This window comes from Astatotilapia calliptera, chromosome 4, assembly GCF_964374335.1.
Source record: "Astatotilapia calliptera chromosome 4, fAstCal68.1, whole genome shotgun sequence".
Taxonomy (NCBI): Eukaryota; Metazoa; Chordata; class Actinopteri; order Cichliformes; family Cichlidae; genus Astatotilapia; species Astatotilapia calliptera.
The window spans coordinates 16346502-16362886 of record NC_137425.1 but is presented as its reverse complement, the minus strand read 5'-3'; the positions used below and the strand labels follow the sequence as shown (position 1 = coordinate 16362886).

General features: G+C 41.7%; 1 protein-coding gene across 1 annotated transcript in view; it reads right to left on the bottom strand.

The window, feature by feature from the left end:
• Nucleotides 1–1620: 1620 nt before the first annotated feature.
• cyth3b (cytohesin 3b) overlaps nt 1621–16385 on the bottom strand; it is a 40061-nt gene continuing 25296 nt past the window's right edge. The window contains exons 4-13 of the mRNA XM_026165055.2: nt 15053–15119; nt 14834–14952; nt 14326–14406; nt 12730–12842; nt 11712–11860; nt 11086–11197; nt 7488–7564; nt 4756–4827; nt 4451–4605; nt 1621–1997 (exon numbers count right to left, since the gene is read on the bottom strand). Of these exons, the coding sequence (XP_026020840.1) occupies nt 1925–1997; nt 4451–4605; nt 4756–4827; nt 7488–7564; nt 11086–11197; nt 11712–11860; nt 12730–12842; nt 14326–14406; nt 14834–14952; nt 15053–15119 (1018 nt within the window). The 3' untranslated portion in view covers nt 1621–1924. The remainder of the gene's footprint in view (nt 1998–4450; nt 4606–4755; nt 4828–7487; nt 7565–11085; nt 11198–11711; nt 11861–12729; nt 12843–14325; nt 14407–14833; nt 14953–15052; nt 15120–16385) is intronic.

Below are 16385 nucleotides of genomic sequence, written 5' to 3'. Positions count from 1 at the left end.
TTCACCATAATCTTCATCATCATCATCATCATCATCATAAATACAACCACCTTTCTCACTCAGTCATGGCTTTTTAACGGCGTTGTCAGTTATTTATCCAATATTCATCATCCCCATATATTTTATAATGATTATGTTTAAGGCTTTTGCAAAGAAGACCTCAAACTTCAGCTGATGCAAACTGCCAGTCGGCTCAAACATGGTTACACACAGAGTTTGTGCATACTACAACAAAGAGACCAGAAAGCTATACATTGTATATACAAACATAACTTAGGCATACACTGCTGAACATTTACAGGTAGTATTAAACCATTTCACAAATGAAAATAAATACAAAAATGATAGCTGGTTATTAGATATAGAAATGTTCAAAGAGAAGAAACACAAAGGCAAGCAAGGATCTTTAGGAGTACGAACCAAATGCAAACAGGATCACGACAACACACCGACCTTCACTCACATAGGCCATAGATAAGGGAAAGGAAAAAAAGAAGCTTAATTGGACTGGTACCTAACTGGGCTTCTGCACAGCCAAAAATAAAACCCACTCAGTAGATAGACTTTCTCAAATGAAAGCGCTCTGAAAGTTCTAATCCTTAAGATGTCAATGAAATGAGATCCTGGTTTGACAGCTGCCAACAAATGTTATCCTGCTACTGTTTCATGTTAAAAGCATTTAAAAAGAGGGCTTTTATTGTGAAGCAGTCATAGGTACATAATATATTTCTCACTAAGATTAAGGCTGATGGAAATGGGTTACCCCATATTACATATGTAAATTATTTAAATAGTATATTTGCTATTTTTAAAAAATAATTCGATTAAAGGTGAGGAAAGGTGTGAAAAAGTCTAGTTGTAATCAAAGTCAAAACACTGTAAACAGCAGACAGTGCTGTAGTTCAAACATTCACTTCTCGAGCTGAAGATGCTTGGGTCGATCTGCAGAGGAGGTGCAAACGTGTGGGAGCTACCTGCTCTGGCGACCCCTCATAAGGGAGCAGATGTTCAAAATGTGTGACAGGATACCGTCAAACCAGAGGTGCTGAAATCTTAAGGATTGCAACTTTAAGTCCACAAAGAGAGTTGAATTTGAAGCTTTAGCAAAAGCGCCACTGCTACTCAACTAAAGTAAGAAAGGATGCACGTTACAAAATTCTCTGCTCCACACAGATAAATGAAATCAGTCCAGCTGACTGTAAAGAACCTAAATCCATCTTTTTGTTGTTGTTGTTGATGTCCTCTGAGGTTACTCTTCAGCCGTGGCACCTTGAGAGAAGAATTCAGCACCAGAGTGAGATGACGACGTGGTCCAGGTGAGGTTGCACTGCGGTCATAACCACGTCCCAAACGTGTCCGTCCATCCCCTCATCCCACCTCCCCCCTTCTCCAGCAGTCACCCTTACATTTTGCGCACCGTGTCAATGACCACACATCTGAACTGATTCTGAATAACAACTTTTTTCATAAAGCACAATGGAGGGAACACTTGCATCACTTATGCACCCATACTGTAGATGCGGTATGCACCGATAGCATGCACACTGCTGCATACACACAAATACAAACATATTGGTCTACAATAACCCACATGCATGCATGTGCACCTGAAACATGGCAGTTGGGCTTTAGGGAAACCTATAAACATCTTATAAGCATGACTGGGGAGGTAGGGGGGTGTATATGAGATGGAGGAGAAACAAACTGGCTGGAGCGCTGCTTTCTCCCCAGCAAGTGTGTGATGTCTCCCCAGCAAGTGCATACAACTTGTGGAGAGTCCAGGAAAGAAACCAAAGTCTGCCTTCGGGGTTGAAGTCAGCTCTGTGCTCTTCAGTCCAGCTTTGCAGTGTGTGTGGTTTATGAATGCATGAACTTAAGGAGATAAAGATGGAGGGGGTTTGGAGGTTCACCTGATTGTCCCTCTTCATTTCTTGTTGGCGATGCGTCTCTTCCTGGTGGCCAGCATGTCGTAGAAAGGATCTCTGCTAATGCTTGCCCTAGAGAAGCCAATCAGAGGACAGCGATGAAATAAATAAGAAGGCCACATGAGAGGAGGGTCTCAAACATCTTTGATATGAAAATGCAGGCACATTTATACAAACGCATGCTTTAACTAGATCAGAAAAAGAAAAAAAAAAAGTTAGTGGAGTGACCTAGTTAGGTTTCCATGGTTTCTGAAGAGGGACCCGCTCTCCTATTTTTTGTTTGTTGTCTTTTTTTTTGGATAGTCTGGTTTGCTGGAACCTTGCACTGATTCCCTCCTCCAGAACCCGGCCAAGAACGTAGCGAACCATGCAGTCGCACACGCTCTCTTCCTCTTGCTGCAGGTTTATAGGTCTGAAGGAGGGCAAACAACAGTCCTGCTTATAGACTCTTCTGCTTAGTTTGGGGGGGGGGGAGGAGGGAGTAAAGGCAGCCTACAAAGGCAGCAAGTGAGTCAGGAAGCCATTTGGGCTCTACCAAAAAGCTCAGTTTCACGGCTGCTAAATCCTGTTAGCACCAGCACAAAGCAAGAAGAGGCTCAACCCCCCACTGCGGATATCTCTGATTCCCTTTATAACGCCACACGCTAAAGAATGAGTGTGTGTAAGATGACTATCCTCTTTCATACTCCTCATTGTTGTGTTCTACAACCCAATTTTGTGAAACAATAACTCCACTGTGGAGAAATCAAATCAGAGCGCGGCTGCCACAGCTAAAAACCTTCTCCACCATTTTTCAGTCCTGAAATGCTTCTTAAAAACTGATACATTGACTGGAATTATTTAATTTTTTTTTTCTAAAACACACTTTTCACTTCAAACGTGTCACACTAATTCATACAACAGCAGCTCACTTCCTTAATTGACCTACTTGGTCCAACTTCACTTCCTGACACTCAAGATGAGCAGATAAGGCCTTGCCTCTATAATCATCTCTACTTTAAAAAAAAAGGGGCAAATCATAATTTCCATAAAAAGCCTTTTATCTCCACAGAACCCCGAGTCCTCTCGGACCCCTCTGGTGAAGTGCAAGCTGTGACTTGTTAGCTTTGGTAGATGTGAGTGCGTCACCCCTAGTTTGGAGCTGCCTGTGTTGGATAGGTTTGCTGGCTCAACCCTGGTGCGTTATACGCAATGTCTAATCCCCCATCATGTCTCCTGTGAATACTCTGATAGTATAGAGAGGGGAGGTGGATGATTGCACTACATTATGGTATATAAGCACTCTGTTCTGCTGAGCCAACTCTCTTTGACATTGCACCACCGTTTATGCAGGCGATTACAAAACATCCAGCATTTAGGTCATTAAAAGCAAGGTTATCACAGCTGCCAAAGCGATGGTATACTCACTGCCAGCGTGAATGTATACGATCTGATGGAAATAAAACATGTTGTTATTCGTTTCACTGTTTAATTTAAACACTGTAGTAAAATACAGTCACGTGAAAAAGAAAGTTTTTGCAGTCGTCATTTGAAGCAGTTGTTTTCTGTAGGACTCTATCGTCTCACATCACTGCGGAGGAACTCTGGCCCACTCTTCTCTGCAACGTTTCTTGAGATCATTGAGGTTTGTGGACATTTTATTTAATGCACAGCTCTCTTAAGGTCCTGCCACATTGTAGCACCTTGGTTCTACAAAAACAGGTAAAAATGCTGCTATGCTTTGGACTATTGCCTGGTTACATGACCTAATTTGCACCAAGCTGTCAGACAGATGCTCTCTCTTGTGACTGCAGAAAACTTCGGTATACAGAGCATGTAATGATGGACTCAATGACTGTGAGGTTGCCAGGTCCTGTGGCTGCAAGACAAGCCCAAATCATCACGCCTCTACCACCATGCTGCAGAGCTGGTATGAGGCGTTTGTGCTAATATGCTGCGTTTGGTTTTTGCCAAATATGGCACGAAGCAATGTGCTTCTATCTGAAGAACATTGTACCAGAAGTCTTGTTGTTTCTTAAGATGAAACTTTGCAAACCCAAACTATGCTGTCATGTCCTTTCAAGAGAGAAAGAGCTTTCTAATGAAAACCTCTGCCTTTGAAAATAGCAGAAAAATAGCAGACAACAGAAAACAGCAAACAGCCGGAGCTGGTGTTTGATGTTTGTGCAAGTTTGAACGTGGTGAAATCACAGAAGTATAAGGGTCAGAACAGGACTTCGAGAGAGATATAACAAGGTGCTCAAGAAGATGACCTTGAATGAGATCACCTAAACTGAAATCAAGTCAGGTTTTTGATCTCGTAAGACTTTAAGACTGCACCTCATATATTCAAGTTGTCTAGATTTAATTGAAATTAAAAAAAGAACAGGTTAAAACTGGTTTCTGCCTTAAATGAATCCAACATCAAGGAAATCACATTCACGGATTTTTTTTTTATTTTTATTTGTTTATTCTGACGTAACAACAACCATTACTGGTTTAACACTGGATCTTTGTGCCGTCATTACTATTACGAGGAATCTTACTTGATGGATTTAATCCACTCCTCCTTCTCCTCAGGCGTGGGTGCTGATATCCTGTATACTACATGGTTTCCCTCCACTACACGCCCATCTGCCTCTGTCTTACAGGCTTTGATCACCTGGCCCTTGTGATTCGGGTTGTAGAGCTCAAAACAGTTCTGAAGGAGGGACAGAGAGGGGTCAAAGGTCATCAAAAACAGGTGCCAGATAATTATCTTTGGCGAAGAAATATTTTAACAAAAAGAAGATTTAGTGAACACAGTAACCAAGGGGAGAAAGGCTGAGGTCTCTAATCAGGCAACACTCACAGGTTTCCTGGGCTCCTCCACCTCCCTGATGCTGAGATTCTCCAGTGGGATGATCCCACGAGGCTCCTTGTCCTAAAGGAGAGAGCGATCAAAAGCAGGAACATGAGAGGAGGGGAAAAAACAACCAGAGTTAGACAGAGATAGATAGAAAGAGCAATTTAGAACAAAGTCAAAAAGCAAGTATTAAAGAAAGAACAGAAACCAGAAAAGGAGCAAGGGGAAGAAAGGGGAGATCAAAAATAAAAAAAAAATCATAAAAAAATGGCATAAAATGAGATTTCTATAAGAAAGAAACACTGGAACAGCCTTACACAGAAAAGAAAAATCCACTGTGATTGTAGCTTGTTGCCCCCCCCCTCCCCTCCCCTCTACTTGTGCATGCTGCAGTCTGACCAGAGGACGGGACATAATGATAGTGTCCTGAAGGATAATACTACAGCAAAGAGAGGACAGTGCTGATGTGGCAGCAAAGAAACAAAGGCCCTGGTGGAAATCTTCAAGCACTATTGGCTAATTTTTATAGTAAGGGACAATGATTTAATAGTAACCCATGCCAACCTGAGCACATATGACAATTAAAACAGTCTGCAACATTTCATCCACTGTGGCCACAAGACAAGTATGCGATAATTACACGCTAGAGTTTTCTTTCTTTTCTATGACCCAGTAACTTTAGTAGCTTATTGCAGTTTTGTGCAGAAACTAATACAGAAAGGTGACAAACCATGTTAAAACTACATTAGTTGTGCACAAGGACAAAGTCAAAAAATGAATCCCAATGCAGAATTGCCAGAACTTCAGTTCCTAGAAGGGCAACTTCAGGGTCTTAAAATGCTTAAACGACACATTTCATAGCAGAAACAAGCATGTTCATAGTTTGGTGGTTTGATTCTGTACAGCACTGCATTTCCTCTTCATTGTAACTGTAGTGTGACACATTGCTGGGGGTATGGCCACTTTTAGTGACATATGCTAGACTCCATAGGCTTCTTTTTAAGCGGGATCTTTAGACAGTGTTTCTGGTGCTGGTGCCTTTTTTATTTTTAATTAAATTATTTGATAAATAAATGTGGCTTGCTATGCACATAACATTGTGTCCAAGAAGTCTTTTATTCTATGTTACTTAGCGCTGATTAGCAGAACTAATCTGTGCTAACTGTATGCATATCTGTGCCATACATGCATACAGTCTATGGCTGAAAAATCGTGTACATATGCTGATTAGTCATCCACACTCTTGTCCAAATATGGTCACTTCTGGCTCCTAAGAAAGATGGAGGTATTTTTTCCTGGTCTTGTGTAGTAGGCGGGTCCAGCGAGGTGGCGTACCACTAATCCCTTCTTTGACTGCTATCTAAGAGCTTTGAAGTGGTAACATTTTCTCTTTTCTCCCCTTTTTGCTTGCTTTGTTTATGACTACCTACATAGCTGTTCTTGTTTTACCATAAGTTTAGTTCAATTAAACAGATTTTGAATTAAAAAAATAAAAAAATAAAAATAAAAAATAAAAAAAAAAATCACAATTTTCACATTGTGACGTGGTCTGTGGTGCCACTGCAGGGGGGTGGACGCACCGGCACGGAATCTGCAATCACGCCTCGCCGGCTTAAAAGCTGAACTAGGTCCTATTACTTTGAGACCTGTACTATGAAGCAGCATTTGGTCTCTTCCGGTTAACTTCAGAGTTAACCCTGGGTTTTTAGCACCGCAAAGGTGGTTCAGTTCTTGTTCTTTGGAATCGGAGATTAGCAACAGGTGTGAAATTGCCACCAACTGACCAATAAATTCTCAGAAAATAGCATCACCCTTCATGGAAGATAGTTCCAAGGATTTGGATAGTAGGAGGGTTTTTAGAGGCCCCTAAAGTCTCTGTTTCCTCAGTGAGAATCAATAATAAATATAGATTCTTAGACACAACCAGATGACTTGATTTTCTTTCCCGAACCAAAAAACTTTTCAGCCTGTGGTCCAAATCAGTTCATGAGTTTGTAAACTTGTGGCCTTTTCCTGTGGTTTGATGTCCTTTGACACAGAGACGTGAACTCCCAGGTGGACTGAAATGTAGGAACCTTCAGTCCATTAATGGCCAAATAAGACTGGGCCAAGAGTATACTTACACTCTGTGTACTCTGCACATCTCTCACAATGCAAAGCATACCTGGCTACAGGAAAGTGTTCAGCTCAAAATTGCAGTGTGTAGCTTTTAGTTGGGTCGGATCTCTCCATAAACAAACCACTCAGAAGTCCATTTGGAAGGCGACACCTTTTCCAAAGAGTCTCTGTGTTTTCTTTTTTGTTCATTTTAAATGGACTGAAAGGGAGAGAAAACACCCTTAAACTGAGACGTAAGAACAGGTGGTCACAAACCAAATGTTGACTCAGAGGCCGCTTTTTATATCAAACTACCAATAAACAGTGTGAAGACAGTGCAACATATTCAGTTATGTTTGGTTTGTAGAGTTTACATGAAGAGCTCCCTGCTGAAATCCATAACCGTAACAGCAGTGTAGCAAACTTGAATTGTTAATCCTCGTCGTTTTTCTGGTGCTATGGAATAAACTGCTTGTTATAATTAACAAGGAGGCTGTAGACTCAGGGTGGATTTCATACAGACTTCTGAGGATAAAAATGAAATGCTCGGCTCTGCGATGACACAAGCATACACACACAGCGGCAGAGATGCCTTTAGTTAATAAAAAAAAAAAAAAAAAACATGTTGGTGTGAGACTCACAGTTGTGTATTCAAAGTAGTAGAGGCAGTTGTCCGTCAGGATGAACCACCTTCTCTTCCAGGTTTTCACTCTGCCCCCTGACAGGAAAAAAAAAGAGGAGACAGGAAGTGACACAAAGGCCGCAGTGACAGACTGGCTGTCTGCCCTCAGGAAAAAGAGCAGGGAAGTGATGGTCATTAATGAAGCCAACCAGCATCCGCTGTGTTTCCTTATGCGCTTTAAAATGACAAAAGCAAACATAGGTAGATATGGTTGGACTACTTGCCTGCAAGCAAGAGAGAGAGATTACTCTTGTAAATGTAAGAAATCAAAGCGGCCCAAACCAGTTATTGACTTTAAGCATTAACTCATTAGTAAATGTAATTCAATTTCCTGTGGCTGATCATTTCCAAAATGTCATTATTAAACACATACAATATTTCACATGCCTTTGAAAATTCACTTAGTGGGTTTCCTGTGATTTCCATTCAGTTTTCTGTGACGCTGCAGCCTGAGCTAACAGACAAACGGACGTCTTTTTGGTTTCTTGAAGATGTTTCAGCAGAATGAAGATAAGCTTCTTCATTCTAAAAGCTAAAGGTGAGTCGAAAATACTGGAGGTGGTCCTGACACTACACTGTCATGTGAGTCATGACTGGTAGACACATGGTGACAGAGGTAGAGCAGGTCATCTACCAGTCCATGTCCCATTGCCAGAGGTTAAATATCCGTTACTCCCTATCAGCGTTACCAGCTGATGGACCAGAGTGACGAGTTGATACCCTTTATCTTTTAGAACTGAAGAAGCCTTTTGCATGTGAGGTGAAACATCTTCAAGAACCTAAAAGGAAGTCCAGTTCCCTTGAAGAACCTAAGACTACCATGAACTGGTGAACCCGCGAGACCCAACACAGACATTTCACTGTATGTGCACTTTGTGTATGCTCAGGGCTGTTGTAGATTTCTGTACCTGGGCTGTTTGTAGAAATCGATTCTCGTAACGACAGACTATACAGAGTTTCAGCCTTATCCCAATATTCATTTTTAAATAGAAGACCCTGTTTGGCTGCATATGCAAGATATTTCGGGCTGTGCCTCTTCAAATGCTCTGTGCTGCTACAGCTGTGCCACAGGAAGCTTAAATGTAAATCACTGACAACTGAAAACTGTTGGCTTTGACTTTTGAGACATGCAGGCAAGCTGCCTTGTGTGAGATTGCAGGCTACCAGCACAATCTCGCCCAACTTCAGGCTTAGTTAACTGATGACTCGAGCAACTGATAAATTATTACTGCCGTTGCCCATTCATTTTTTAAGGCAACAGGATAAAACCTCATTGGCTCTCAGGAGAGGAGAGCAAACTTGATGTGAACCTAACTTGGCACGTAAAGCACCCCTGGAGGTGAAAACGCTCACGCAAATACACGCACGTATCGTACACGACACCCCAGAGCAAGTTCGCCACCTCACGTGTTCATTTGTGCAAACTACATCCAAAACTATGTGTGTTATTAATTCCTAAGCATGACTTTTACTGCAGCATTTCCTTCCTGTTTTCATGGTCCCCTCACAGAAGCCTACATGGGTCACAGACAGCTATAAAAAGCTCTGTGTTTCCTTACATTTCAATAGACCCTGGCTATTGAATTAGCACGGCCAAATTTCCGCTGAGCGCAGAGAGACATTTGCTAAAAAAAGGCCTTATTCCTCCGTATCCTCCAGGGTTTATCTTTAGAGAGTTAAATTAGAAATATTACAGTGAGAACTGGTTGCGGGGGAAACTGCTCCAGGGAGGAACCGTGCAAGAATGTAATCATGTTAGGTCTGTGAGCCACAATGGGGCTATTTACATTCATACGCACTAGCTTGATGAGGCTACAGAGACGTTACACAGAGTTTAAAGAATGTGCAGGTCAAAGCCAGGTGTGTGTGCATGTGTGTAAACACTGTAGTAAAAACCAACCACCTGCAGTGACTTTGCTCTTTAAACCAACAATATGTGGGCTAATAAACAGGTATTATGTCCAATAATAAATCACCGCCATACAGTAAATTATAAGCTGTTATGTATGTGAGGACTGCTGGAGTACCTGGCAAGTGATGGAGCGAGGTTCAAATCAGAAACACATGGGATCAGAGGGGAGCCAACTTCAAGCAGAGTAAAAGCAAGATTTATAAATGCATGACCTCATTTGAGACACACACACACACACACACACACACACACACATACACACACACACACACACACACACACACACACACACACACAGTCTTGTTTTCATAGCTTTGTGGGGATATCTAATTGACATAATGCTTTCCCTAGCTGCTTACCCTAACCATCACCATTAAAATTGAATGCCTAACCCTAACCCTTAGCCTAGCCATAACCATAACCTAATTGTAACCCTGACACTAAAACCACAATTTGAATCTCAAAAATGACTTCAAACTTGTGGTGACGGCATTTTGTCCCCACACAGCTGTTGGTCCCCACAAGTATGGTAAACTTCCAATTTTTAGTCCCCACAAAGATATGTAAACATACATATGTACACACACACACACTTCAAATGACTGAGATGTTTTTTTCTTCCTCACACAATAAGAGGAGTCCACGTCCAGGCTAATAAACAATGTACGTATCATTTCTAAACTATGTTTATACAGAGCTAATTGAGAATCTGCATCTGCATAGCTGTACTTGTGGGTTTTATTATTTTTCTTTTAAGCGGGCTATAATTTGTCATACATCTTTTTTTGTAGTTTTAATAAACAACAACATGACGGGGTTTTCATTAGAAAGTCCCTCACACCATAAAGTATTTAAATATATTAAAATTAGTTTTACTTTGCTTGTAAAACACCTTGTGAAGCCCATTTAAAATTTCCTGTGTATGCGGTTCACATAAAATCAGCTACTGCCCTTTTTTTTTTTATGTTTGAGATATAACTCACAGTTCATAATTTCAAATCATGTGGCTTTTAAATAACCACAGCCTGGCTTTTAGAAAGAGAGGAATTCACTGATACATCACAAACAGTTGGTTACATTTATAATTATATCTGAAGCTTTGTGAGTGACAGAACTCAAAGTTACTGCTCGTAAGAATCATAGTTTCTAGGTTAAAAGGCTTTTTGTCAATCGTTAAGTTGACCTTGAAGACCTCGGTGGATGACTCTGCTCTACACCCCTACACTTTTATCTGAATTCATTCAAAGCTTTTCGAGCTTTCATGTTTACAGACAGAATGACATGCATGCATATTTTATATGCACTGTTTGCTCCGTTCACAAACGCGACCAGACCTTCAATGAAATGGATCATGAATACACTCCCATGTATAAACTGTAAGATACACGACTTGTATATAAAAGTTGAATGTTTGCTGTTCTATTTTTAATCATATGGGTGTGTTTGCAAGGTTTTATCTATCTTTCAGTTAATGTTTTATGATCAAAGGAGAGTGCACGAGCAACAGTTACCACGCAGTTTAAGTTCTCATGAGTCTAATTCTATAGTTGCAGACCAAAAAGAAAGAAAGCAGGAGTTCCTAAATAAAGTCAAGCCGGATGTTTTGCATTCCCCCAGAACCTGAGCGCGTGAGACTCAGACTAACCTAATTTAAGCAGCCAGCCTTCTCTGTCTGGGTTGAAGAAGGTGTGCGTCAGGTCGTTCCCGTCGTCCTCGGGGATCTTAAAGGGTTCGCTCTTGATGCTGTCGTATAGATTCTGCACAGAGAAAGAAAAAGCAGAAAAACGGTTACGCTTAGATGAAAACACACACACACACTTCTAACTCACGTGCAAAAACATTCAAGCCTTCAACTACCGGTGCATTAAACGTGACACTGAGAAATCAATTTTCAGACAAAGACAAAGATTCATACATCAGTGACTCTGGGACCTCGAAGATTTTTTAACAAGGTTCCTTTTTGTACTGAAGGAGCACTTTGGCAGACACGACAGCCTCTCGCATGCGAGTCGATCGACTTGTTTTTCGTCTTTTTCTTATTAAAGTTCATCATTATCCTGAGCTGCAATGTCTCAATTAGGGAGGCATGACTCTGCTTTTCACAGAGGAGACCTATAAGAGAACCTATAAGTTTCCTTTTTGTCTGCCACATTGAGAAAACCCCAAACATTTAATTTAATCCCTCCACTTTTACCTCCATAGTGTTTCAAATGCATACCACATAGGATAAATTCATCAAACCTGACGAAGTAATCAAGTCAAAGCTCTCACCCTGAGTAGCTCCTCTGGGAGATCTCCCCCTTCATTGATTCCTCTGTTCATGGAGATGAAGCGCTCCACTGGGGGCTTGTCTCTGACGTTGGGATTATGCAGGCTGGTGTTCAGCATGATAATGGCAAAAGATAGAACGTAGCATGTGTCTGTGGAGGTAATTACACACAGTGTCACAGGGAAACAACCAAATACAGCACATGCACACTCCACATGTGTGTGTGGAGGTTATAGATTAGTGTGGATGTGATAAAAATAGTAGGCCATTCAACTTATTTGCCATAAAAGGGAATTAGAAACATCTTGTAGCACATTTTCACACCACAGATTGAAGGAAAACCTGATAAAATGGAGAATTTAATCAACAGAAAAGCCCATCTTCTGACACAGTGTGTTCCTGCTCTTACGACTCGGTTTCATCCATCCACACACTAAGAGCCCCAGACAACATCCTCTGCATGTAATTTATAACCCAGTGTGCACCACTCTTGAGGGATGACCAATAACCAAGTCTGGGTGTGTCACCACTGCACCACATCAATATTCACAACCCGAGCCGTCACCTGCATCCTCCTTAACACTAACACGTGAGCAGGAAGGCTATGTGCAACAAGCCAAGACGGCGCTAATGACCGCTATTGACCGGTGATCAATTTCATTATCACTGCTGGAGACACGAATGCTGATCACACAGGTAATGAGCAACTTGCCAACTTCAGTGGAAAACTGTAATTGGACTTCAGGTCCACTCAAGTTCACAGAGAGGCTGAAATAATGAACAAATATTCTGAAGCTGCACCCCTACGCAGTCGTGAAATCTCCGCATGTAGCCACAAGGTAAAGATTTATACAGGTCCAGCTGTCCGGTGAGAGACGACAGACAGACAGAGGCATTGATTTGAATCTGGGTGGTCTGGTGGGCAGAGCATGTTATCCGTCCTGGACTGTCTGGCTGAGTCTGACTCATATATCTGCTGCGGTGCAAACGTGTGTGTATGTGTGTACGTGTGTGTGGTACCTGTGGACTGGAAGACGCCGGGATTGCATTGGCAGTACCTGGAGGCAAAAGCCTCCATCATACGATCAATCTTCTGGGCTTCGCCGGGAAGTCTGAAGCTCCACAGAAACTGCCTGCAACAGCAGAGAGCGAGAGGAAAAATGTAATGATGTGTCATGAAATATTGATGTGAATGTTTGTAACAGTATCTGTGTTTTTCCCTGTGAATTACAAAACAGTATTACACGGCACAGACATTTCTTTATATTAGGAGGGTGTGTTTATGGCATAAATGAAGACGTCTTTGCCAAGAGGCAGTTTTGTTTTTCTAGTGTTAGATTAGATTTTGATATTTCTGCAAAAAAAAAAACAAAAAAAAAAAAACAGCACAAAGAACACTCTTGTCTTTCATGGGACACCCGACAAACCAAACAACTAGAAGTTAGAGCAAACTTTTAAAGCTGTGCATTGGAAAATACTCTATTTTTTAGCACTTTGAACACAGCTTTAGGCAGGAATCTGATACACTGATCACCTAACTTGATGCACAGGTTTGCATGACACATTGTTGACATATAAGAGGTGTGCACACCGGCTCCTCTGTTATCAGTCGCATGAAAAAATATTTATTTAATGGTGACAACACATGTTAATGTAAATCAGCATAAAAATATAACGTGTAAAATACGTTTTGTCCCAGAATTTGCCAATTAGTTAATTATATGTAATTCCAAAGTAGGTAACAATGAATATACGTGTGACAGTGCCCGCACATAACAAGAGATCAAAAGTAGCATCGTTGTGCCTCCACTTGATCTCGTCACGGCCACAGTGCTAGTGCAACAAGTGTGACAAAGCAGAGGCCTCATCTGAGCTTAAACCTGGATCAGTTTTTGCTTGGATGTGCAGAGCAGCGGTCTCCTTGTGGACCGCTTTGCATGGTTGGTCGTTATGCTCTCCTCCAACTTGATTCTTATTGGCAATTTAGAGAAAAGCACTACATCAATAACATCTCAGCAATATCCAATCCCATATGAAAAGTGTTTTGCGAATTCAACAACAACCTGACCAACTTACAAATTTGCAAATCACATCACAAACGACAACATGACCAAACCATCTAAAAAAGAAATTATCAGCTAGCCTAATTGTTCTAATATTATTTTTATAATGCCAATTGGTGCATCCCGGGAAAGGTCTCTGACAGATACACCGCTCCCCCCACCCCCACCTTCCCTGCAAACAGTCGGTTGGCTCAAGTGTGGGAACAATTTCAGTCAGGCCAAGATTTTTTACAGCCGTGATATAATGTCATATTTCAACAGTTTACAATGGGAAAACCAAATATGTGAAGTGAAGCCAAGGCGGATTTCTTTCAGTTTGGTCTGTAAAACTCGGTGCACGTCTGGTGTTTACTTTGCAAAAGAAAAGTACCAAAGCAACAATAAAACTTGTAAAACACCATCTTATCGTGCTGCAAACTCCCGTATGTTGTTTTGGCTGGTTTTTTATACTTGAAAACAAGCCTGCTCTTCACAAACTTTACAATCTGCACTGTAGTACCCACTCACCGTCGCCTGCTTTAATTCTTTCTTCCTAATATGAGTTGTTAAGTACCTCAAGGCTTGAACGAGGTTGAGGTCTGCAAACTCGTGAAGCTCCACAAACGCCTGGAGGACCTTAATGTTGAAGTCATCCCTGGGGTGGTGGGGAGAAAAAAAACACATGTGATGAGTAGTTCAGCTTAAACAAAAGCAGAAGAAGTGATGAACTCCTATGCTCAGTGACTGAAGGTGGAAAGCAAAGTCCTGCAGCCACGTCACAGTGCCACTCTCAGACAGAGAGCCACTGTGCCGGCTGAGACAGGCAGCGTGATGTCCCCTGTTGTTTTGACATCCTATCCCCATTGACTTCCCTTCGATAAGAACCACATGTCCCCTACACTTTTTTCCCCCTCTTTCAGCGGCACGGTCTCCTGGCACTATTGTGCTCCATAAATCCAGACCACCAATTTCCCAGGGCTCTATCACTGATGTCTGAGCACGTGCAGTGCACATCTCACAAGGATGTGGGGAGAGGAAAAAGAAAGGTGGAAGGAAAACAGAGAGAAAACTGGAGAGCTCACCGTTCCCCTAAATAGTCCCCGATGACTGTTTTGTTGAGCCCTTCTCCTTTGTAGAGGAACTGTGCAATGTCCTCTGGGGTGTTCTGGAGAAGATCATTCTCCAAAAGAAACTGGATTCCCTGTTTTTAAAGAGAGAGCAAGCGCAGTACAAATAGGTATTTTACTCAGTTTCAATGAATGATTTAAATTTAAACTCCAGAGCTGTGGATCTCCTCTGACCTTCTTTGGGTCCATGTTGAACTTTTTCCTTCCCATGGCGATCTGCTTGTTTCTTTGTGTGGTTTTGCTGTGACAAAAACCAAAAGAATAAAAAACCCAGAAAACATCCTTCACATGACAGCCGAGTCCAATTTTGCTCCCCGGCTGCTGCGTGTGTTTAGTAGGTCACTTTGTGTCGAGTTTATTCAGGGCCTGTCACAACTGTGTTTACCAACCACTCAGTCAAGTAAAGGCTGAGTTTACATTTGGATTAAATTGAGAAAACTTGAATTTCGTTCACAACATGTGATTGTGCATCAGCTGTTACTGCTCACTTGAGTGTATCTTGTCCCTTTTCTTTAATTCATCTTAGCTAACTGGACGTACATTGTCCCTATTAATGCTGGAAACCCTTTTTGCTCTCACTCCTCGGGGAAATCTCCACCTTTGCGTGTCTTTGAACGCTCCCTAAGCCTTACGTATGCCCAAAAATAGCTGGAGCCCCTTTGCCAGCTGCGCCTGAGACACACAACAGCCTGACACGACCTCGCCCCACCTCAGCAACCAATCAAATGCAGACTGTTTGGTTAATGTTAAGTCGAGGGACTGTCCTGCTTTTCTCCTCAAACAATGGGGTATTAACATGTTAACACACACACACAAACTGACAGGTGTGAGTCTCACTGCAAAGGTAACTGTTAAAAGAGTAGCAGAGCCAAAGCAAACAAAAACTAATGAGCTGATCTCTTGGCGGTTCATTGAAGCCATCCAAACATGCAACACTACTACTTTTTGACTTGACTTCATTTAAATCTCCAACACTATTAGCTATCCTGCTAATTAAGGCCTAGAGACCAATTAGTGACCATCTAGGGACCACTGGTCACTGGGGAAAAGAGTGCATTCTGCTACTGGTTGATGAAATACATTGGTTAACTTGGTTAACTAAGGCACAACTTTGAAGGTGAATGTTTCACTTTTTCCAGTTTCACAGCTTCACAATCGCTCGGAGAGTAAACTGAGTGTTTGCAGACAAGTTGGCGATTTCCATGTAAACTACAGAGGGACGCGGCAATCTGCTCATAAACAAAGCAATCACAAAGAGGTTTTTGGTGGAGCACCACCCTCTTTGCAACAGATTTCACCTAGCATCAGCTAGCAACCACTCAACAACTATTCAGGATATACACATTTCCTTAGCAATCGGGGGCACCGACCACTTTCTATGACTGTGTGACTGAAGCTTAATTTAGCATTTGAGGAACTGCTGGTACCAGCTATTTAAATGTTCGCTTTTTACTTCTTTAGTCCATTTGATATAATTTAAAATTAATACTTTTTACATGAATTTATG